General features: G+C 47.3%; 1 protein-coding gene across 9 annotated transcripts in view; it reads right to left on the bottom strand.

The window, feature by feature from the left end:
- Positions 1-945: 945 nt before the first annotated feature.
- Positions 946-25,455, bottom strand: part of SIL1 (SIL1 nucleotide exchange factor) — a 212,886-nt gene continuing 188,376 nt past the window's right edge. For 8 of the 9 annotated variants that reach the window (XM_054694345.1, XM_037509198.2, XM_037509200.2 and 5 more), the window contains 3 exons: positions 8,554-8,650; positions 7,981-8,145; positions 946-5,854 (listed from right to left, as the gene is read on the bottom strand). In XM_054694345.1, coding sequence (XP_054550320.1) covers positions 5,498-5,854; positions 7,981-8,145; positions 8,554-8,650 — 619 coding nt within the window. In that variant the 3' untranslated portion in view covers positions 946-5,497. The remainder of the gene's footprint in view (positions 5,855-7,980; positions 8,146-8,553; positions 8,651-25,455) is intronic. The other variant, XM_037509197.2, reaches the window with a different exon arrangement.

Genomic DNA, 25,455 nt, shown 5'->3' with positions numbered 1-25,455 from the left:
GTAAATTCTCTCACCCTCCCGCGCTTCTGACTGTACCCAGTGCTTGTATAAATAAATAAATCTTTAAAAAAAAAAAAAAGAAAAGAAAAATTACCGCAAATTTAAAAAAAAAAAAAAAATCCCAGCTGGGATTCCACTGAATTTGTAAGTTGAATTCGGGGGGTGGGACTGACATATTAACAGTATTGAGTCTTCCAGCCCATGAACTGAGTCCCTTCATTTGTACAGATCTTTTTGACTTCTGTAATCATTTTATAGTCTTCAGCATAAAAATCCTGCATATATTTTGTTAAATTTACACACATTTCATCTGTTGCAATGGTATTATAAATGCTACTGTTTTTTAAATTTTTCAGCTATTCATTGCCAGTAGATACAAATATAACTGAATTTTATACAATGACCTTATGTCTCATGACCCTGCTAAATTCATTGTTAGTTCTAGATTTTTTGGTACATTCCATGGGATTTTCTACATGGACAATCATGTCACCTATGAATACAGACAGTTTTATTTTTCAATCTGTGTGCCTTTTATTTCATTTTCTTGACTTTTTTACTTCACTGCTCAGGACTTCAGGTACAGTATTAAAACAGGGAGGGGACAGTAAGCATTCCTGCCTGGCCCTCAATCTTAGGGAGGAACAGTCGGTCTTTGATCATTAAGTTTGATGTTTGTTGTATGAGGTTTTTTTGGTTTTTTTTTTTAAGATTTATTTATTTATACAAGCACTGGGTACAGTCAGAAGCGCGGGAGGGTGAGAGAATTCACCAGAGCCAGAGCAGGGAGCAGAGCAGGCAGACTGACAAAATACACTGCTGAGGGGAGCAGCGGGCAGCAGGAGAGGTCTGCGCGCCATGTGGGACCCTCGCTGGTGGCCGGGGATCGAACCGGCGCTGCAGAGGCCGCAGACAGCTTTGCAGCCCAGAGCTCAACCACTGCGCCACCAGGGGAGGCCCTGTTGTATGAGTTTTGTTGACAATATTTTTTAAGGAACCAGTCCAATATTTCTTCTAAGTTGTCAAATGAATGGACTTAGAGTTGTTTGTGGCCACTTACTATCCTTTTAATGCTTGTAGGGTCTATACTAATATCCCTTCTTTAATTCCTGATGTTGGTCTCATTTGTGTTTTCTTCTTTTAAATAACCATATTTTCATTCCAGTGATTTTCTCTAGCTTTTCTTTTTCTCTTCTTACTTTCTTCGGATTTAATTTGCTCTTTTATTAGTGGGGTTTTTTTTTAAATAATCTTTGCTTTATTAATGCTATTTAATTCTAAGTTTAAATAATTTGATTTTTAATAATGGCTTCGCTGACCAACCAACTCTCCAAGTTTCTAAAACCCACCCACATGGCTGCACGTGGCTCTGAGCCAGCTCTGCACACACCACATCCAAATGTCTCTTTTCATATGACCCCTCCCCTACATGCCACACTGTCTCCAGCTCCCTATTCAACATCACCACTTGGATGTCCAATTGTGGTCTCAATGGAAACATGTCCAAAACAATACCTACCACAAAGTCTCAATCTGCTCGGACAAACTGACAGTGCTATTGCTCACTGCTTCCATATGTCGTGTGCCCAAGTCCCAAGTGTGGCATCATCCTTAATTCTTCTTCCTCTTCAATGAAGGAAGGAGGAAGCACCAGGTTCAAGCACCAACTTGCACCAGATTCCACACCAGACCCCACCCTCACTCCCATGTCCCCTGGTCTCACCATAATAACAAGAGGGATCCTGTAAAATGTCAGTGACATTGGGTCTTTCCTCATCCCTAACTCTCCAATGCTTCCGTCACAATGTACTCCCACAGCCAAGATGTGTCCTCCCCTGGTTGCTGCTGTTTCTTCTTCCCACTGACTCCTATTTCTCTTCAATCACCCCAGCCATCTTGCTGCCCCAAGACCTTTGCCTCTGTTATTCCCTGGTGTCTCCTCAGACCGCACGTGGCTCACTGCCTCACTGCGGTCTAGTCACACTCCAGCTCATCAGAGGGGCCCTCTCCAACAACCTTTATCTCCTATCATGGTTTGTTCTCCTTTATAGCTGTTAGCCTTTACTGTCCAGCATCACATTAAATACTTATTTGGGATGTCAGCCCTTCCCTGCCGCTGTTCTATTTACCACTTCATGACCTAGAACAGTGTCTGCCTCTTAGAACCAGATCAGATGTCTTTTGTGAATGAATCAGTGCGTGAGTGAGCAGCAGCTAGGGTTCTGCCTAGAACCCAACCGTGGGTTCCAGCTCCATCAGGATGAGGACATGCTCCTTAGCAAGGCTAACAAGGCACTGGAGAATATAATCTCCTGGACCCTTGTAGCCATACCTGGACCCCCACCACTTCCTTCAGCTATACTGAACTTGGAGTTTCCGCAAACGAACCCCCGCCCCCGCCATCTTCCTGGGACGGAAACCCTCTCCCCATTTCACCTGGTTTATTTTTCAAGCATCCTTCAGGTATCTACTTGGCTAGCACTGGCTCCAGGAGGACTTCCCTGACTTCAGAGACCTCTCCTATCATACACCATCCATCTTGCTCACAGACTATGAGCTGTAAGTTACAGGGCCTTGCTTACTACTCAGAACTCCAGGGCCTAACACAGACTAACTGCTCAATAAAAGCAGTGAATGAATATGTCAATTAGTAAGACCAAGCCTGCCGAAGGATGGGTGGGGACCCAGGTCAGGGGATTTAGAGAAGGCCCAGCCAAGGAACAAGGGTCCAACAACCAGCCAGGGTGCTACAGGAGCCTACAAGGCCTACGGAGCCTGTCACAGTGCTCAGGCTAGGCCACCAGGCCACCGGCCCAACTAAGTGACAGGGGTGAGAGAAGAATGCAGCATGCAGGTCCTGACAGGAGTAAGTCACATCACCCCAAGTTCTATGGTTCTGGTCCGGCGTTACCATGTCTTGCCTAATGTTGAGCCCAGGTCACATTCCTTGGCCTCTGTTCCCAGGATGGCCCCCAAAGGGCAGCCGAGAAGACCTCCTTCTACACCTGCAGACAGTAATCAGTGATGAATCGAGAGGTGGAGCCAGAACCTGTAAACAGGCAGTGCAAGCCCAAGCCCTGGACCTCACTGTGGCTTTTCTTTTCCTCCAGTGCCCAGCATCAGAGCTCCGGGGCGGGGATCTCCCTGGCGGCCTAGGGGTTAAGTCTAAGCGCCATCACCGCTATGGCTTGAGTTTGATCTCTGGCCAGGGAGCTACCCACATGGCGCAGCAGACCTCTCCTGTCTCGCCCACTGCTCCCCTCAGCAGTGTATTTCAGTCAGTCTGCCTGTTCTGCTCCCCACTCTGTCTCTGGTAAATCTTTTCACCCCTGCACCTATGGCCTGAACCCCAGTTCTTGTATGCAAAAATTAAAAAAAAAAAAAGGTGCAGGACAAACCCAGACGAGGCCAGTGAGGAGAGAGACTGCATAGCAAACTTCATCCTCTGCAGTGCATTTGTTTGTGTGCATGCACGTAGAATGGGGAAAAGGGGGGAGGCAGTATTTTCACCTGGCATGTGGCCTGGCTCCCCTCACAGTAGTCCCAGATGCTTTTTCCTCAGCCCCAGAGCCTATGGCTCAAAGTCCCCTTTCTATTTTACAGAGATACTATTCTGTATGGCACACCTGAGGGTAGAAGAGATACTTCTTCTTCCTGGGTTCCTCAGGCCTCTGGAAGTGGCACTCCTTCCACAAGGACCTCTTCCCATATCCTTGATCAGATCCTGTTAGTTACAGAGGCCTCAAGGGCTCTGGAGATCTCCAGTCAGACCCTACCCCAGGGGCCAGCTCTCATACAGTGTGTGCACCTGCCTCAGTGCCCAGGAAGAGGCCCAGACCAGACTGCATCTAACACCATGCCCTCCTCCCTCCCAGCATGAGCCAGGGCAACCCCATCCCCTCACACCTCTCCTTGCCTTGTCACATCCACATGCAGAGTGTGACGCCATGTTGAAAGTGACTGCTGACCTTGGCCTAAGCCAGAACCCCCCACACCTCCCTTCTGCACCCTGCCCTGCGCTGCTGTCTCCACTGGTCTTTACCACTGCCTTTCAAGTTAAACACTCCCCTTCTGAGACCCACACTCCAGCTTTCCACACGTGGTCAGTCAGCAAATTCCAGTTCTGCCACCTACAACCTGTATGACCTCAGGCAGATCATTTAACCTCTCTGAACCAAAATTTCCTCATCTGTCCAATGTTCTGCAAGGCAGTTGAGATGTTTTTGAGGCAGTGAGGAGGTAGATGCCCAACACTTGGTGGCCTTCGCTTCTGAGCCCTGGGGTTCCCTCCCCTGATCCAACAGGCTCCTGACCTCCCAGGAGGACTCTGCTGGCTCTCTACCCAGCTTCATGTGCTGTAGCCTGAGGTGGGCAGGAAAGGGTCTAAGGCTGAGCAAAGGGAAGGAATCACCCACTTGCTCCATGTCTCTCTGGGCCTCAGTTACCCCTAATCTCAGGGACGCTGAGATTTCTCCATGCAAGGACAGGCTGCGGTGATTTCTACATGGGGGCTGGGAGGGGCTCCCGAGCAGCAGGAGGGAGCCTCTGGTGCATTGGAAAGGCTGAAAAACAAGCACACCAGAATCCAAATCAGGAAAGCCCAGAGCCCGGGTTGCCGTGGCAACCTGCATCAGGTTCCCAGCCTGGCGCTCAGCCTCTCCAGGGTGGGGGCCAGTACTTGTCAGGCTCGGCTGCTCCCGCCTCCAAGGCCTCTCCCGTCTCAGCCCGTCTTACAGACACAGGACCAGGGGCACAGAGCGGCATCTCTGGTCAGGTGGGCCAGGCAGGCCTGAGCGCCCACTAGCAGTTTTAGTGAGGTAACGCTCTCCCTGAGGCCGACACTCAGGGCCTGCAGGGTACAGCAACATTTCCCCAGTGTCCTTCGACCCAGGTCCCAACCAGGGCCAGCAGTTGCCTGCATGTGGAGGTGCCCTCAGGCTCCTGCCAGTGCCAATGGCCTCAAAGTTATGACTTGAGCTCAGAGCAGGGTGGGTAATGAGCCGATCCCAGGCCTCGCCTCAGAGCCAGCTATGGTAGGGACAAGCACAGTTCCAGGAGCCACAGGTCCAGGCGCTGGTGTAGATCCCCTTTTGACTTTCCAAGGTCACTGTTACTATGTGAGAAGTGTGGAGCCTGAGGCAGGGTTTTCCTGGACCCAGACCCTTCCCCTGGCTCCTGTTACATGCCTGTCCTGACCTTCCAGCATGTTAGCAGGTGCTCTCACCGATCTTTCACCCAACAAGCTACCCAAGTACCTTGGGGGCTCCCAGACATAGTCTCCCAACCACAGGGCTGTGCCCAGTCTGCACAGACACACAGTAGATAGACAATGGCCTTTATGCCTCCATTTAATGCCAAGCCAGCACTACCTAGGTGATGCCCATGCCCCACTAGGGAAGTCCTCGTTCCTGCTTGATGTCCCTAAGCCCACCCAAGCAGGCACCCCTCAGCCTCACTAGCAGCATCCCAGTCCAGGCCGGGTGTCGGGGGGAGAACCTCATCTCAGTTCCTTCATCAAGCTGTTGATGGAATTCAGCAGTTCCCGGAAGTAGCCCTCATCCTCTCCATCTTGGAGCTCCAGGGCGGCCAGCGCCTGGTACTCAGCCTGCAGACTGGCCAGCGTCCTGGTCAGCTGGGGTTCCTGCTGGTAGCGGTCACGACAGGTGACCAGAAGGGCGCCCAGCGTCTGCAGCACCTTTTCTCGAGCATCATGCTCAGGCAGGGCCAGGAGGTGGGCAGTGATCTCACACCAGCCCTGTTCCCGCAGGCCCGGCAGGAGGTGCACCTGGCGATACTGCTGCAGCTTCTCTGGGGATGTGTCCCGGGTCAGCTCGGCCTCCTCCTCGGCAAACATCTGCCGTCCACACAGCCAGGCACCAGCGGTGGGAAGGGAGAGAGAACACACAGAGGCGTCAGCTCCCAAGGAACAGGGCTGACCAATGAGCCCACATCTGCTCCCTTCATCCCCTTGGGCTCACGACCATTCATGGGAGAAGGCCAGCTAGACTCATTCTGGTGCCTGTCACGTAAATCGGTACAGCAGCCATTTAACCAACTCCAGTTACCTGACGCACCTCTGGTCTCAGCTTCACCCTGACTGCCCAGAAGAGGTTAGGGCCCTGATCATAAGCCTCTGCAGCCTATGTACCCTGGGTGAGTCTCTAATAAATTCTGCTGGAAAAGGCCGAGAGGGCAGGTACCTCAGACCTGGCACAGCAGCAAGCAGGGCTGACACCACTCAATACTGTCAGGAGCCAGCGGGCAGATCAAGCCTGTGGTGGCACGAGAGGCTGTGGGCGCCCAACCACAGGCATCATTCCCAGCTCTGCAGAGGCGAGAATCAGACACAGGTCCCACACTCCATACTCTCCCTGGGAATCCTGAGGCTTGGCTGCTACCTCCTTACACGAACAATGCCCTCAAGGCTTGTGGTGCCCCAGCTGCAAGCATACATACCTTCCCACAGGCACCTCTGGACCTGACACTAATTTGGCAGTTCTTCACTCTTTCTGTTGAACCACAAGAACAGAGAATTCCTGAAGCATGGGGGATGGCTGATGTCTATCCTAAAGCTCTTGAGCTCAAACTCCTCCACTGCCCTCCCTTGCTGAAGGAGGAAGGCTGTCTCTGTACTGCTAGCAGAGAGATGCCAGTGGCGCCCCGATCTTCATAGTACCCCAAAGCCTCAAAAGTGGCTCCTAGAGCCAGCTGCCCAGGGCAGTCTTGGTGAGTGTGCCTCCTGGTAACTCTGGCAATGAGCCGTTGTCACAGTGCCTGCAAGGGCTGGGGCGGCAGAGACACTGGACACCAGAAGAAGATCAGTTTCCCCTGGGAAATGCCAAGCCAGGCTTGCTGCCCCTTTCCCATGATGTCAACTGTGCCCAGGCCTTATTAATTGGATGTGAGCACCACATACCTGCCTGCTGATCTGAGAAACTAGGTTTCTGCAGCTTGGAGAAGAGTGGGGGGGATAGACAGAGGAAAGAGACAGAGAGTGGGGGTGAACAGAGAGCGGTGGGGAGAAAAAGAAAAAGAGGGGACAGGTAGAGAGATAAAGAGAATGAGACAGCTGGTACCTGCACACAAAAGCACACAGCTGACAGCAAAGTGGCAAAAGACAACTCTGACCCCCAACCCAAAGCCTGGGCGGGGTGGGGAAGAGGGTCTGGGTCTCTCAGCCTCTAACATCCCCCACACACCCCCCCCCCCACCTCACCCGCAGGCAAGCACGCAGCGCTGCCCAGCTCTGCTCCACCAATCTGCAGTCAGCTGTTCAGGGAGCGTGTGGCCGAGGGAGGCAGCTGAGAGGCCCTGCCAATGCTCTGCAGCAGCTGAATTAAGAATCCAGGCCTGGCTGGCTTCACTCCCCTTAATTAAGACACTTTTCAGGCTCAGAAAGACTGAAGTGGGCCCAGCACCAAGCCTCCTCCCAGGCGGCAGGCAACTAGAGTCCCTGGGGCCCCTGAGGGCAGTCACTCTGAGCCCTGCCCAAAGACAAAGCTCCCCAAGGAGACACCCCAGGTTTCTGGAATCTTATGATTCAGTGTCATTCTGCTTCCGGTCTCCTGGCTCCCAAGATGCCTCCAGGGTGCAGCTGCTCCATCCTACCTAGTCCTCAACACACCTTAAGCTTCTGACCTGTTACTCACAAAGGGCTGTCCTGGTTATTTCCACCCTCCCACCATGCCGACCCCTCTGCGGGCACATTGCCCAGACGGCTCCCAGCGCGCCTTCCCTGCCAGTCCTCAGGTTACAGCCTAGCTGTCACTCCTCACAGGGTATCTTCTCTGATGGCTCAGAAATCCCGGGTTCAGGGCCCAAGGAAGCGCTCCCACAGCATCACTGCCTAGCACAGGGCTGGCTCATGTGCTGAGTGCTCACATACATGAGATGGAGGGAAGAGAGCAGGCAGGAGTGCGGGCCTGTGCCAGAGCTGGAGGCCAGCACAAAGCACAGTGAGGGGGAGGCCTGTGCACTCACCTTCTCTGTGACCAGGTCATACAGCAGGGTGACCACACGCACGGCCAGCACCTCTGTGCCCTTCTCGTGTACCAGACTCCTTAGGACCTGTAGCCCCCCCAGCTTCAGAAATTGCTGCTGGGCATAGGGAAAGTGTCGTAGCAGGGAGCACAGTGCAAACAGGACCTGGCGAGTCACAGAGTCACATAGGTGATGATGAGGGGCTACACAGAGCTGGCCCTGCCCCACGACCAAGGAAAGACAGACAGCGATGCCCCACCTACCCCTCTGCTCCCCTTTCAGGCACTATACCTGAAGCCCAGGTCTGGAGAGTCAGAGATGTCAGGCACCTTTAACATTAACTAGTAGATAAATGGAGGCCCAGGGTAGGATGCACTGTAGGAGCTAAACCCAGACTTCCAGAACTCTTGGCTTGCTACCATGCTGCTTTAGTTGAGTGGGACCTCTCCCCCTGTGCCACCCAGCAAGGATGACTCATGTCCCCAAAGTGACATACACAGGCTGGAAAGGGTCGCTCTCCTTTCAGACTACACAGGGGTGCTGGGGCTGGGAAGGAAGAGCCAGCAAACAAACCTTCTTCTTTGCCGTGAGAGGTTGCTCCGTAGCCAGGATGACCAGCAGCTTCTGCAGTGCTCCCCCCTCAATGGCCTCCACCTGGACCTTAGGGTTGCTGTGGGGAGAAACAAAAGAAAGCATGGCTTTGTACCTGCCACCAACTCAGAGGCGTTCCCTTGTGCCCAGGGGTTCTGGGTGGCTAGGGAGCTGACACCACCCCAGTCATTCTGGGAGAAACAAGGCGCACAAGGGGAGGCCCCACTCCAGACAAGCCAGAACAGAGCTGGGGAGCAGATACCAGCCCACGTGGAAACACCTGGTACAAGGGTCTATAGTGTAGAGGACAAAGCTAAGGACTCCCAGGTCAGTCTCCCACTCCCCAAAGGCCAACAAGCTGGGGTGATCAGGAAAGGAAACCATCTCCACCATTCGAAGATCCTACTTGAGAGCTTGTTTGGAGGTTCTAGCAGGGGAGCGCAGCTACTCGTATACCCTCGACCGAAGACCGGTCCGTCTCTATTCGGGGAAGGCCGTCCTCTTCGACCGAGCGCGCAGCTTCGGGAGGGACGCACATGGAGCGGTGAGGGAGGAAGGGGACACCCGCCTAGCCAGCCAGATCAGCCGAATCAACCCTGGCGATCAATGGGGTGACAGATGTCGCAGCCAGATCGCCCTCACATCCTCGAAGATCCTACTTGAAGTCCTCTCCTGGAGAAAGCCTTTCCTACACCCCCAAGCCCGTGCTGAGTGCTCCTCCTTTCCCGACCCCACACCCGTCACACACTAGAGTACGCCGCTCCTCGGGGGGCCGTTCTTCCCCTCGCCTGGGGAGGCACACAGACAGCCCGCTGCGCCAGGCAGGAGGAAGGCAGGGGGAACAAGATCCAGGGAGCCTCTGAATCCCTGAGAAGATCCTAAACTAGCCCCAACGCAGCTGCCACCCCATCAACTCTCCACTCTATTTGAACAGCTACCGTGATTTTCCTCTGTCCCTGTGTTCTCTGCACTCAGCACAAAACCCACCACGCCCTCGGGTCCCGGCCGACAGGGAACGAAAGAACGAACATGTCTACCTCCGTGCCCACGCTATCCAGCCGACGGGCGACAGTCACACCCCAGAGCTGTCCCGGGACCTCTCTCCCCGCTCTGGGCAGGAAAGAGCAACGAGATTCACTCGCTGAATGTACAGGCCCCCTGGCTCCATCTTTTCCCAGATGGAGGGCCTCAGGCAGGGAACGTGGCTTTCTAAGATCAACCTAGTAATCAATTAAAGAGCGAGTGCCAAACACAGGGATCTGTAATTAGGCCCGTCAGGAAGGTCAAGGTTCCCTCACCAGCTCACTCACACGGCCTCAGAGAAGAAAGACAGCAGGAACAGAAAAAGCTGAAAGCAAGCAGCAAGGGGAGGGACGAGGCCAGAAGTCAGCGGCCTCACGGATCAGCAGAGTCCACGACGATGACCAAATCTCTGCCTGACTTCAACTGCCTCATCTTATCCGGGTCTCCTGCTCCCTGGACCACAAAGGCCTGTTTCCTTCTAACCTCAATGCTGGAAGGGGACCTGCATGGGAAGCAAAGGCACATCAGAGGGAGGAAGTTCTTGGTGGGGAGGAACCCAGAGATAGGGGGAAGCAGGTGGCAAGCGAGCACGCTGCTGCTGGTGGGAGCGGCCGAGCACACACATACAAGCTGGCTGCCTGCAATGGTGATGGTCCAGCCCTCTGCTCCTACTGTGCATGCTTCAAGGTTCAAGCAGGCTTACACACGCTGAGTCGGGGTTTCCTGCTGTAAAATGGGATCTGCATCAACCTGCATCTTCTCAGCCAGAAGGGAAGTGCAAGCAGCGTGGCAGTCCCTCTACAACCCCAGCGCCTGCTGAGCAGGCTGGAGACTAGCTGGAGCCCACTTAGGTCTCTGGGGAAGGGAGGCCGACAGCTCCTCTTCAGACAGGGGGGTGGGTGCCTATGCAGGGGGCCTGGGAGCTCAGTCTCTCCCCTGCCCCCTGCTCCCTCCCAACTTGAGAAAGGCAGCTGCTTCATCAAAGCGTGAGCTAATTAGGGCTGTCTCTGCCATCATGTGCCTGAGGAACGCTCACCCGCGACAGGCAGGGTCTAAGAAAAGACGACCATGCTGAAAAATTCACACAAACGTCAAATGCTGCCTCCCAAAGAAGGGGGGCTGCGAGACCCGACACCTCAGCAAACTCAGGGAGCACCAAGGAGCCCCATCCGCAGGGTCCTGCAGAGAGATGGAGACAAGGCCTCACAAAGACAGTGCTTGAGACTGTCCTTGTCTACTGATCTGCTGAGCCAATCACCCACCAACCCTAGAAGGCAAGGCCAGGCTCAGCATACAGGGGCCACCCACAGTGATGGGCCTGAGCTGGCCAAGAACCCAACTGCCCGGCACCTCCCAGGGTTACAGCCCTGTCACCAACACCAGTATTGGTGGGGAAATAGGGTGGCAGTATGCCAAAGACTCAAACCCCTAAGGAACCAGAGCACAAATAAGCAAACTATTAGGGTCACAGGGAAGGGCACACACTGTGTAGGCAAATCCTGGGATCCCCAGAGAAAGAACCAGCTTATTGGGAGTGAAGATGACAAAAGTCACTAAGATACAGCTTCCCTGGTACCTCTTGCACAAGGGAGCCCCAATGTGAGTTAGAGAAAGTCAGACAACACTCTTCTAAGAAGGATCTAGAGGCAAGCCACTGCCAGGCAGCTACTAAAAAAAACAAATAAACAAACAAACAAAAACACACAACCCTGTGTGCAAGAGAGACCTTGGAGAAGCTCAGTGGGCTCTCTGCACTCAACACCTAACATGGCAGGATCCATAAACAGGAAAGAGTCTATACTACCTGATTCGACTTTCCAGTTTAAGGGTGAACCAATGACTGTGTAACCTTTGGCCAGATCAGGTGGCGCAGAACCTGTGCTCTGTGGGGGGTTCAAAGAAAGGACAGGAAAGCCAGGAGAGGCTGGGACTACAGGTGAGGAAGATGGCCTGGGGACAGGGGAAAGGGCAGGTGCTTGGAGGCCAGCATGAACGTGTGCAGACAGGGAAGACCAGTGGAAGGCTGCCTGGGAGAGTCATGGAAAATGAGGCTGAGAGGAACAGCTGACACTGACACCAGGGCAGGAAGACAGCAGGTCACAGCCAAGGAGTGACAATGCAGGACCTACCCAGCACTAGGCAAATGTGGTGTTAGAAACAAGTCCCTGCAGGGCTCAGAAACACCAGAGAGGGCCAGGAACAAGGCCTGTGTCAGCATAATAACCCTGGCAATAGGCAGTAAGCAAAAGGCATAGCCCAGGGCCAGTTGGTTCTGGCTATGTGGTGTGTGCCTGTATCGGCCTGTATCCTCTCCTGCCCTGACATCCTTTTCCTTCCCTGGAAGCAATGCCGCCTCTCCTACCCCATGTAGTCCTGGTGGGGCAGGGCCCAACCCCCCAGGTCACAGGAGCTGGCTATGGCCCAACACTGGCACATAGCCCCCACCCCTCCCCAGAGCGTCAGTGGATCAACTGACGCCGAGCAGTCAGAGCCCTTCCGTCATCTACACTGGCGTCAGGACATAGTAAAGTTCTTTTTCCCACAAGGTAGGCTGCTATAGCCAGGAACACCTACAGCCACAGCAGCAGCAGAAACTCACCCCATCCCTAAGGAGAGGCATTTAGAGGACACAAAAGAGCTCAAACAGGCAAACTAAGAGAGAGAAAGCGAAAGCCTGAGCCATCTGTAACTTACAGAAATCACTTCCACAAGGCAGTGAAAGCCACTCCATCTGCAGCAGATACCTGAAGGATCTGGTGAGTAGGGCAGGACTGTGGGCCAAATATGGGCCTGTGGCAGAGGGCAGCCCCAGCAGCCTGGGACTCATTCTCTGACTAGTGTTTTTTCCTGACCAGTTTAAACGAGGACACTCATACTAACTCTGGGCCCCAGACCAGGCTTTGGGGGCCATGTGAACACTTCCGGGGTTCCACACAATACCCTCTAAAGTGATCCTTTCAGGGATGCCCAGTCAGGGCCGAGAAAACACAGCCACACAGCAGAGGAAGAGCAGGAGACAAGGTACACATTTGCAAATAGCAATCAGTCCATCCAGACGGGTATTTTTTGAGCCATCTGCCCCAGAGAAGTAGAAACCAGCATGCTCTTAGAACATTTCTCCCCCTTAAGTAGCTTAGCCTTGAGCTCAAAGTGCTCACTGTTGTGTGTTTTAAGGGAGGAAATGCCTGAAATAGCTCAGAGTGAGGTGTAGGGGATCCAGAGGTACAAGGGCCACAGCCTGGGGAATACTTGGTGAGAATCCTGGGAATAATGATTGATGACCTCACTTTAGTTTCCTCACTTGGGAAGCACAGCTAAAACTAGCTCCTGTTATAAACACATAACTAAAGAGTGCCAAAATGCTAGCCAGTGCATTGGGATGGAGAGACTAAAATGACCGCCACTCAAGAGGTCAGACGGCATCCCAAGAACACAGCTTGATTGATCCCAGAGGTCTCACCTCCTCCTGCCTGCAGATTAAGCCCAAGCCTGGGGGTAGGGATGGAGGTGGGGTGGAGTCAGTCTTGGCTGGAATGTGGGTGTCCTGACAGTGTGGGATTTGAACTGGTTAAAAGGGCAGTGACCTGGCATGTCACTCAGTGACTTCAATGGCACTGGTGTACTCAAAGTCAACAGAAGGATATTAAGGATGCAGGCTAGTCTCTGACAAGATAAATGAAAATAAACCTTGTTCAGGGCTAAGCCGGCTGGACTGAATAAATACCATTAGCACTTGGATTACTGGGATGTTCACAATCAGCAGGCAAGTCAGCTGTCTGTGTGCTGAGGGACAGCAGCAGCTGCTACTCTGTAAATCTTATGGCACTGGGAGCGTGGGGGCAGGATTTTGCAAAAATGGAAGTGACTGCATTTGCAGAAACCAAAGACTTTTGAGTCAGGGTGACAGCAATATGGGCCATCTGCCAAGGGTCAGAGGTCATATCTTAGTTAACCAAAGCCAAGAAAGTGGGGGATTGGGGAGTAGTGGGGAGGTGGTGGAGCTGATCTCAGGATGCCCAGTCAGGTCCCACCAGGCACCTATGAGAATGCTGCCTTCAACCTCCATCTCCAGTCTAAGCATGCAGGGCTGGTTATAAACTTTTTAAGCACCAGTGCAAAGTTGAACTGAGGGGGGGTCTTTGTTCAAATTCTATTAGGAATTTCAAGACAGCACAGGCAGAACATTAAACCAAGCACAGACCCTTTAAAGAGGGGTGCTATGCAATGGTACAGGTAGCAGCTCACAAAGCTGCTGGGCCCAGGGTGTGTGCAAGAATCAGAAAACAGAAACTGAGGTCAGAGGTGAATCAGAACAAGGACTAAGAAAGACTCTGAATCACTGAAAAGGAGAAAAACTGGGCAAGGCAGAGTTCTGGCATGGGAAATAAGGATTAGGTTGACCGGTTAGATAAGGGTTGAGGAAACAACACTAAGGGGAAGCCCTGAAGCAGAGCCTGTGTCATCTAGAGTCCCTGACATTAGGCTTGTCCACAGGACACAGAATAGAGGTATGAGTTCTTTCATGAATCCTCACAATATTTTAATTAGTATAATTATTGTTTCTTTTCATTGTTTTAAAAAGGAGGCAAAACTGCCTTTGTTTTGAAAAGCTCCCTGAGAAGATGTTGTGCAGGTGGGGCACATCCCAAGGGCTCACGTATTTAGGCGTACTCTTTTACTCTCTTATGATCCTTCCTGACGAAGTTGTGAAAACTCACTAACTTGCCTAAAGAAAGAGATTCCTTCTCTGGGTGTCTCACCTGATCTGTGACCTTGATCATCTGTGAAACAACAGTTTGCAAGGTATGTAATCCTGAAATAGGACAATTAGTCACCTAAATAAAAACAGAATAACTTCACCAAAAAAAAAAAAAAAATCCACAATTTCACATACAACTCTTCCACAGCAAAGTGAAGCCCCCAGGAGGAAAGTATCTGGCCTGTAAAATGAGCCTCATATCTCTAAGTGTGGAGGAACCACACTGGACCCATCCAGAAGTTCCCTGGACATGGGGAAAGATAGGAGTATCAGCTAACACTTTCATATACAGTTCCTGACCAGAAGCCAGTCATAAAAGCAAATGGGGAAAATAGACACCCATAACTCACCACAGCAGTAATGCTCACAGAGTATCTAGCCCTCACAATGGCATCTTTAGGCTCTCTTTTCAGACACTCAGAGAGACACAGACACAGACACACACACACACACACCCCAAACTCTGGAGAGATAAGGGGACCTAAGCAGGAAGAAACTTAGCTGGTAGTTCTACATCACAACCACCTGCGGCATATTTTTTTTTTATGAACTCATTTCAGACTGGCATTTAAAAATATATGAAAAGTAACAAATAAAAATAATGCGCAGAAAAGTTGCAAAATAAAGGACTCCCTTTGAGATTTAACATTAACATTTAACCATATTTGCTCTTTTTTTCCTACATATATTTCATTTTCTGAAACATCTGAAAGTAAGATGCTAATGTGGTACTCCTATACCACGAAGTATGTGTTTTGTGAGAACATAACCACAGTACAATATCAAAATTAGATAATTAACGATACATAATCCATACGTAATGATCCATAGATAAAACATGATCCAACTGTCTCAAAAATATCCTTCTTATAAAAATAATTTTGGTCCAATATAGGACTTACACAATGCATCCAGTAGTATCTCTCTTTTGTCTCATCACATCTGACCCTTCCATAGCCTGTCCTTGTATTTCATGCCTTTGAGAGTTTTGAAGAGCATGGGACAGCTATACAATGTCTCGCAGTCTGAATTTGCTGAGTTTTCCATGATTAGACTGAGGTTATACATGCTGACAGGAATGCCACACAATGCAGTCTTCCCCAGTGCATTGTATCAAGTTATGATGTGAGGCCCTGAACATGGTCATTTTGATTATTGCTTCACCATAAAGATACTACCTCTCCCTTCAAAGTTAATATTTTGTGGGCTGACACAGAAATATGAAAACAGCCTGTCCCTTAATTTCACCCACTAGTTTTGGCATTCACTGATAATTCTTATAAAAATAGCTATTACTATGATGTTTGGCAGATCATGATATAAGATCATCACTGTGTTCAGCAGACCAGGGCATTGCTCTATCTTAGGGACACATAGCAACCCCCAGGTAAGCCTCCCTGACTCCAGGTCCAGCCACCAGTTTTTTGGGAGCAGACAGAGGCCTGAGTTGCCACCTTGCAGGCCCTAGCTACTCACCATGGGGCCTGGGCCTCACCAGGAAGTGCATCCCACTCAGCACTCAGCCACACAGAGTCTCCAACTATATCAGGAATCTTCAGGAATCCTCTGCCCTCCTAGCCACCAGAAACATGCCCTGAGCCACCATTCCTGGGCAAGGTGAGGTCCCAGCAACTCAGCCTCTTGATCCAGCATTGCCTAGCCCTCCCAGCCATGAAAACAAGGCCCAGAAGAGCTTTGACCGAGGCTCTAGCACTACCCCAGATCCTAAAGATCCAAGTAAATGCCAAGAACAGTGGGGGAGATGGATTCATACACAATAAAAGCCCCAACTACATCGAAGCAAACCCAAAACAAACAATGGGGAGAAGGAAAAATACAAATGGCCAAGCCAGCCACCAAGGGAACAATACACCACAAAGAGAAAATCAAATTCCAAAACCCAACAACTCTGACATTAAATAATTTTTATTCCTGAATTTTGAAGAATTCAAAATCGCCGTAATTAAGAAAGTCAAAGAACTTAAACAACACAAACAAAACTCAGAAAAAAACAAATCTGAGGTATATGAGAAGACACAGAAAAAGAAAAGAATGTTATGGGAAACATAATCAACAAACAGGAGATCAAAATTGAAACTTAAAAAAATAAAGGAACTATAAAATGTAAAAAAGATCAATGGAAGAGATAAAAAAAATTCTGGAAAAAGCCATGGAAAGAGAATAGACCTAGTGGAAGAACAACTCCATAATCTTGAAGATAAAGATATGAAAAGAAACAAGAATGAGAGCCTCCCCTGGTGGCGCAGCGGTTGAGCGCTGGGCTGCGAAGCTGCCCGCAGCCTCTACAGCGCCGGTTGGATCCCCAGGTGCCGGCGAGGGTCCCACATGGCACGCAGACCTCTCCTGCTGCCCACTGCTCCCCTCAGCAGTGTATTTCGTCAGTCTGCCTGTTCTGCTCCCCGCTCTGGCTCTGGTGAATTCTCTCACCCTCCTGTGACTCTGACTGTATCCAGTACTTATATAAATAAATAAATAAATCTTAAAAAAAAAAAAAAAAAAGGAATCAAGAATGAAAAGGAAAGAAAGATAGAAAGGAAAAAGAATGAAAAAGCACTTCAAAAATTGTTTGTCACCATGAGGAAAGGAAATATAAGAGCAATAGAAATCTCAGAAGGAGAAGAGAGAGACGAGGGAAATGAAAAGTTATTCAAGGAAGTAACTGAAGAAAACTTCCCAAACTTGAAGAAGGAAATGAAAATATACATACAGGAAGCTAGAAGGATGCAAAACTATCATAATGAAAGGAAAACTAGAGCAATACACAGATTAGTAAAGCTTCCAAGACAAAGGAAAAATAATGAAACTGGTGAGGGGGAAGAAACAAATAACTATAAAGGTAAAACAATTAGACTAATATCAGACACCTCTGAAGAAACATTACAGGTAAGAAGAGAATGAAGAGACATATTCAAAAAACTCCAAGACAAAAAATAAAAGCAAAGAACACTTTATCCTGTAAAACTCTCCTTCCTTTATAAGGAAAAAAATAAGGACCTTCTCAGACAAACAATATCTTCAGAAATTCACGACTAATCCCCCACACCAAGAAACATTACAAGAAGCCATACAATCTGAAGCCAACACAAAGATCTGAAAAAGGAATTGAACAGAATCACAAAACAATGAACAAAATGACAGTAACAGACTTCCAGGTTCATCTTAAACATTAGTGGACTAAACTCACAAATAAAAAGACACAGAATAGCACATTGAATTAGAAAACAGCTGTTTTTCTGCTGTGTTTTCTGCTGCCTCCAAGAAATACACCTAAATTCTAAACACAGATTCAAAGTAAAGGGTTGGAAAACAATTCTATGAGCAAATGATAACCAAAAGAAGGCAGGGGCAGCCATACTTATATCAGATAAAATAGACTTCAAGCTGAAAATGGTAACATGAGACACATTGGGTTGCTGGAAAAATGATGACGTATTTTTGCTTAAAAAACAGAAAAAATATGTCATGACTTTCCCAACCACCCAATAGATGGACACGATGTAATGATCAAGGGGTAATATACCAGGAAGACATAACACTCATCAATATATACACACCAAATGACAGAGCAGCAAAATACTTTAGACAATTACTATCATCTCTGAAAACAGACACTGGAAAAATACATGTGGTAGGAGACTTCAACACCCCATTCTCACCAGTGGACAGATTAATGAGACAGGAAATAAACAAGGACACAATAGACCTAAACAAAGATCTAAACCACATGGGCCCAATAGATATCTACAGGACACTGCACCTCCACCCCCCCCAAAAAAAAAAACCCAAATACACATTTTTCTCCAGTGCACAAGGATCATTCTCCGGGATCAACCACACACTGGGTCATAAGATAAACATCAACAAGTATATGAGGGTCAAAATCATACCAAGTATCTTTTCAGACAACACAGGTATCAAACTAGAAATCAACCATAAAAAAAAGGAGATCCCCCAAAATGTGGAGACTGAACAACATGCTTTTGAAAGACCACTGGGTTAATGAGGAAAACAAAGAAGAAAAAACACCTTGAGACAAATGATAATGAGGACACAAGGAAAGCAATATTGAGAGGAAAGTATATAATAATCAAGAAACAAGAAAGCACCTAAAGAAACAATGTAATTTCCCATCTCAAGGAACAAGAAAAAGAAGAGAAGAAAAAAAAAACCCAAAAGCCAGCAGAAAAGAAGGAAATAATAAAAGTTAAAGCAGAAGTAAATGAAATAGAAATAAAAAAGACAGACCAAAAGATTAATGTAACCAAAAGCTGGTTCTCTGAAAAACTAAACAACATGCACAAACTTCTAGCTAGGATCACAAAGAAAAAGAGGGAGAAAACGGGATCATAAATGAAAAAGAGAAATTACAACAGACATAGCAGAAATTCAGAGGATAATTAGAGATTATTACTATGAACATTGATATGCAAACAAGTTCAACAATCTAGATGAGATTGACAAATTCTTAGAATTATACACTCACCCAAGGCTGAATAAAAAAAAAACAGAAAACTTGAACAAACCAATTACAAGCAACAAAATTGAAACGGTAATCAAAACCCTCTAAAAAAACCAAAAGCCCACAACCAGATGGTTTCACGAGTTCTACCAAACATTCAAAGACGAACTAATGCCTATCCTACAAACGCTTTCAAAAAAAGGAGAAAGAATACATTTTATGAGGCCAACATCTAATACTAAAATCAAATGAAGACAACACACAAAAAAGAAAACTACAGACAAATCTCCCTAATGAACACAGATGCTAAAATCATCAATAAAACCTTAGCAAATTGTATCCAACAAGGCATCAAAAGGATAATACAACTATGAAGTCAGATTTATTCCAGGGACACAAGGATGGTTCAACATCCAAAAATTAATATAATTCACCACATCAACAAAAAGAAAAAGAAAAACCATATGATCATATCAGTAGATGCTAAAAAAGCAGGTGACAAAGTTTAACATCCATTTATGATGAAAGCCCTCGAAAAAGCTGGACTAAAAGGAACATAATAAGCCACATATGACAAACCCACAGCTAACATCATTCTCAATGGTAAAAAGCTGAAAGCCTTCCCACTAAGATGTGAAAAAAGACAAAGATGTCCACTCTCACCAGTGCTTTTCAATATAATACTGGAAGCCCAGCAAGAGCAATTAGGTAAAAGAAAGTCATAAAAGCAATCCAAGTTGGGAAAGAGGAAGTAAAATTATCAGTATTTGCAGTAGATATAATAGAAAACCCTAAAAAATCCATGAAAAACTAAAACAATAAATCAGTTTAGTAAAGTAGCAGGTTACAAAATCAACACACAAAAATCAGTAGCCTTCTTATATACAATCAGTCTGAAGACGAAGAAATTAGGAAAACCATCCTGTTTACAACTGTACCAAAAAAAAAAAAAAATACATACCTGGGAATAAACCTAACAAAGGAGGGGAAAGACTTATACAGGGAAGACTACAAAACAATGTTAGAAGAAATAGAAGACACAAAAGTCCCGAATAGCCAAAGCTCCCCTCACTAAAACGTGAAAGAACACAATCCCAGGTATCACAATCCTAGACTTCAAACTATATTACAAGCTATATCACAAAATAATAAAAACAGCATGCCACTGGAACAAAAACAGACACAGAGACTGACAGAATCAAATTGAAAGTCCAGAAATAAAACCATAGAGATAAAGTCAACTAACCTATGACAAAGGAGCAAGGAACATACACTTAACAGTATCTTCAATAAATGGTGCTGGGAAAACTGGACTGCCACATGCAAAAGAATGAAACTAAACTACTATCTCACACAAAATGTGTATAGTAAATTACTATACACAAAAAATCAACTCAAAATAGATAAAAGACCTGGATATAAGATCCGAAACCATAAAAAATATAGAAGAAAATATAGGCAAAACACTCCATGACATAAACCTCAGAAACATCTTTGAGGACTCATTCCAGAAGCAAGGAAAATAAAGATGAACAGCTGGGATTTTATCAAAATAAAAAGCTCCGTAGAGCAAACAGACAGTAACCAACATGAAGAAACTTCCTACTCAATGGGAGAAAATACAAAAATACATGCATATGATCCAACTGATACGGGACAGATATCAAAGATCCACAAACAGCTTACATAACTCAACAAAAAGCAAACAATCCAATCAACAAATAGGCAGGAGAGAAAAAAGACACTTCCCCAAAGAAGAAATGTAAATGGCCAATAAGTATATGAAAAAAGGTTCAGTATCACTTATAATCAAATAAATACAAATCAAAACCACAATGAAAAAGGAACCCTCTTACACAGCTAGTGGGAATGTTAACAGGTCCAGCCACCTTAGAAAGCTAAGGGGAGGTTCCTCAAAATACTGAAAATGGATCTCCCAAATGATCCAGCAATTCTACTCCTAGGCATCTACCCAAAGAACGCAGACACTAATTCAAAAGGAAACCTTCACTCCTGTGTTTAGTGAGCACTATTTACAATAGCTAAGATATGGAAACAATCTAAACGCCCATAAACAGGGGCCTCCCTGGTGATGCAGGGGTTAAAATCTCAGTGCTAATAAGCTATCACCAGCCACTCTGGCATGAGTTCAATACTTGGCCAGGGTGCTAACCCACATGGCACAGCAGACTTCTCCTGTCTCGCCTGCTGCACCCCTCAGCAATGTATTTCACTAGATTCACCTGTTCTGCTCCCCACTCTGTCTCTGGTGAATCCTCTCACCCCCTGCACCTCTAGCCTACACCCCAGTTCTTCTATGCATAAATAAATCAAAATAAATGCTCACAGATGAATGGATCAATAAGATGTGGTATATTCACACAATGGAATACTACTCAGTAATCAAAAAAGATAAACTCATGCCATTTGTGGCAACATGGATGAAGCTGGAAGTGATTACACTAAATGAAACAAGTCAGAAGGAAAAAGATAAGTACTGGATGGTTTCACTTAAATGTGGATTACAGAAAATCTGAATAAAGGATTAGGAAAAAGACAAAACTTGCAAGCTGACTATAGAGCTGAGGAATACAGCAGAGGAGGCAGAGGGGTCAAAACAGGGGAGGGAAGAACACAAGGGACTGTGGTGATGGATCGTGGCTGCTACAATGATGGGAGAACTATAATGACTACACCTGAGGGAAGAAATCAAATACTGTGCAAAAATGAACAACAATGTAAGACAATAAATTTATTTTAAAAACTCCATCATTATAAATAAATCTTAAAAAAAAAACTCCATCATTGCCTCTATATTTCTATGTATTCAGGCACTCTGCCTGAAATAAAAAGCATTTCTTCCTTATTCACTCATTCACTCTCCCATTCATTCATTTATATCAAGATATATTCTTAATTTATGGGTTATAATCCATTTTAGCATTATTTATTTTGATACTTAAATTATTCATGATTTAGTCACTGTTCTTTTCATCTGGCTTCTGTGTCTCTTTTGACATGTTTCCATCACTCTTTGAGCATTTCCTTACTTTCTGGCACAGTATGTTCTCACATAAGATTCTGTACTATTCCTGCAACAGCCGTTTCTCCAATAAGCACTTAGGGCACTTTTTGAAAATCTGAAAAGATTCTACTAACTCTTAACCTACACACATTGAAACATAATCTCACAAATGGAGCTCAAAACCTGTTTTTTTCATAAATGCTGCACATGATTCTTATCAGTAGGCATGGCACTTGGGATTACTAGATGCAATTATCAATCTTTAATCCAGCATACCTCTCTGATAACTGGGTACTCGCTATTTGAAAACTACAGTATAAGGAGTTCACCATCACATGAGGCATCTTTCTAGTAGGATTTTTTTTTTTAAAGATTTATTTATTTATCCATACAAGTGTTAGGGGAAAAAGGCTGTCCCAAAGCTAATTCCATACAGGCTTTGTGGACTCCACCCCCACCCCAGTGTTAGGGGGAAAAGGCTGCCCCAAAGCAAATTTCATACAGGCTTTGTGGACTCCACCCCCACCCCAGGTCAAAGCCAAAGACACTGGGAACTCCAAATCCCATCACCACTAAAGGGAAGGTGGCTGGGACCTGAGGGTGGGGTTAAGCAGCCAGGTGGATACAAAAGGCAGACATGTGGGCTTTGGGGCTCTCTCCATTTTGGGGCCCTCGGCCAGCTCGCGGCGTCCGTCTAGCTCTGAGAGTGACTTTGGGTTTCCAGGATCGGGTAGGACGCATTAAAGACTTTATTTCCCTATTTTCTCCCTGAGTTGTACATTTTCCTTATTTCTTTTTCTCTTGTAAATAAACCTTTTATTAACCCTTTTGCGTGTGTCTGTAGTAGAGTATTCATAAGTCCCTTTAAAGCGCGCGGGTGAGGACCCACAGCCAGGAACCCGTTTAATATCGGGGTTGCTCTATAACACAAGCACTGGGTACAGTCAGAAGCGCGGGAGGGTGACAGAATTCACCAGAGCCAGAGCGGGTAGCAGAGCAGGCAGAAGGACCGAAGCACACTGCTGAGGGGAGCAGCGGGCAGCAGGAGAGGTCTGCGCGCCATGTGGGACCCTCCTCTGGTGGCCGGGGAGCAGTCAGGGATCGAATCGGCGCTGCAGAGGCTGCGGGCAGCTTCGCAACCCAGCGCTCAACCACTGTGCCACCGGGGAGGCCCCGGGTTTTGTTTTGTTTTTTTTTGTTTTTTTTTTTTGACTCTTTCAATTGTTTTCAACTCTGCCTCAATGTCTTCTGATATTGAGCTGAAATCTGCTGTCACTAAGTTCATAATCACTCTACTTAGACCCCCTCAAAATAGAGAGGGTCACCTGACCCTGCCCTGACAAGCCAAGCCTTCTAAAGCTCAGGAGCAGGGCCTCCCCGGTGGCGCAGCGGTTGAGCGCTGGGTTGCGAAGCTGCCTGTAGCCTCTGCAGTGCCGGTTCGATCCCTAGCTACCCCCAAGCCACCGGAGGAGGGTCCCACATGGCGCGCAGACCTCTCCTGCCGCCCGCTGCTCCCCTCAGCAGTGTACTTCGTCAGTCTGCCTGCTCTGCTCCCCGCTCTGGCTCTGGTGAATTCTCTAACCCTCCCGCGCTTCTGACTGTACCCAGTGCTTGTGCAAATAAATAAATAATTAATCTTTAAAAAAAAAAAAAAAAAAAAAATAAAGCTCAGGAGCAGACAACCCTCCAGAGAAAGTTCTCCTCTTACAATCTAGCATCATGGGATTCTACAGTCATTCCCTGTATGACTCCTGAAATCCTCTGCCTTCTAAGCTACAGTGTTCTATGGAAACTGCTCCATGTACCCACAAATCTCTGCAAAGGTGGCACCAAATCTTCCTGCAGGACTCTGGCCTAGGCTCAATGGGAACATTAAGAAAGTGGTTACAGAACTGACTCACCCTGAGTCTGCACAAGTCAAATCCCTAAAGATTGTTCACTCGATCCACTGATGAGCCAAGGGTTATCCAACATGGTCCTGATCCAAGTACGGAGCTTCATAATTATTCTTATTAAAGAAAAAAATATGAAGTATCAGCAAGCAAAATGCAAGTTATAAATGGTCTGGACAATATGACACTATATATTTCTGGGTGGTAAGATTTATTTTTTAAAAATAATCCACATGGGTTAAAAAAATTCAATGTAATAACACAATTTAAAATGTTACTTCCATACCTGGGCCCTTCATTCCCGCCTGCCCACTATTCTTTTCGATCTTCATTCTTTCATGTGTCCAACATGTCAGCCATCCCTTTCTGATCTGTGCCATCTTCCCCATTTCTTTACATGAGAATGTGAGTGTAGGTTGCACAGAACAGAGATTGGCATAAACACTTTGACACTCACTATAGTAAAGCCTCCAATGACACTGAACCATTTATAAATATTTATTACGATTGATTGTTTTGAGTAGTTACAAATCCATATGGCTTTATCATTATTTTTCCATCTGACCCATGAAATTATGATATTCTACCAAATGCTTTCCTAAAATGCAGACTCCTTCTGTGTTTGTACAATTAGTCTCATCCCCCTGGCTGGCAACTCTTTCTGAAAAAAGGAAATTAGAATTAGGAGGGATCATGGGTGTGTTCACTTTTAACAAGACATCAAATGATATGAGATTGATGTATTTTTCTATGGGAGAAAGAAAGAAAGGAAAGGAGGAGGGAAGGAGTTGTAAGAGGAACCCTCTGGCTCCTGGTAAGAGATGCAGTGAAGCTTGTGCCTGGCTCTGCCCTGGGGTCCACCTCAGCAGCTGGGTGCAGCAAGAGCGGCTGGCCTGCTGAAACCCTGCGCCCATGTCCATGCCCAGCATAAGACTGCAGATCTGGCACAGGGCGGGTAACCTGTCAGTGGTGCATGGTTTTCTTTTTGTTTTTTTTCCCTTTGTCTCCCCTTCTTCTGGGGAATGGGTTTTAAAACCTATATGGTTTTGGAAATGGAATCAGGCTGAGCTTGCACGAATGCTAATCAAGTCTTAGAAAGGGTGCTGGTTTTGTAAATGGACCAATCATGTTTGAATAAGCAGGCATCCTGAAGGGGATATAAGCAAGGGCTTCCGACAGTTCCACACACAATTGCCCAGACTCTTGTCTCAGAAGAGCTTTGATACAACCCTTCAAAACCTTCACGTTAAGGTCACAGACCTGAGGCTCCTTGAGACCCTTCAGTTGACCTCTGACTCTCATCCAACATACTCATTCAGACCTTTACATCTGATCTCTGCTTCGAACTGCTGCCAGACCACAGCCTCTGCCTTTGGCCCTGCCTCTGACATCACCTGCTGACTGGCACCACTGGTCTGTGCCCAGTGCCTCTGAAAGAGCTATACACTGGTGCCTGGTCCTCTGGCACCACCTTTAAATGAGCTGACTGCCACTAGCCTGTGCCCCACATCTCTAAAAACTGTAATACTGGTGACTGACACATCACCACCTGCTGACCAGTGCTGAGTGGCATTGCTGACATGTGATTATACCGCTGACCTGTGTCTGGCCATCTGTAAGAGCTGTCCACCACTTCTGATCCTCTGTCACCACCACCTAATGGCAACCCCTGCTTCCAGTACTGCCCATCCTGGTCTTTGAATTG

This window comes from Talpa occidentalis, unplaced genomic scaffold (assembly GCF_014898055.3).
Source record: "Talpa occidentalis isolate TD23 unplaced genomic scaffold, MPIMG_talOcc4v2.1 talOcc4.13, whole genome shotgun sequence".
Classification (NCBI taxonomy): Eukaryota; Metazoa; Chordata; class Mammalia; order Eulipotyphla; family Talpidae; genus Talpa; species Talpa occidentalis.
The sequence above is the reverse complement of the archived record's forward strand: the minus strand, read 5'-3'. Positions and strand labels throughout refer to the sequence as shown.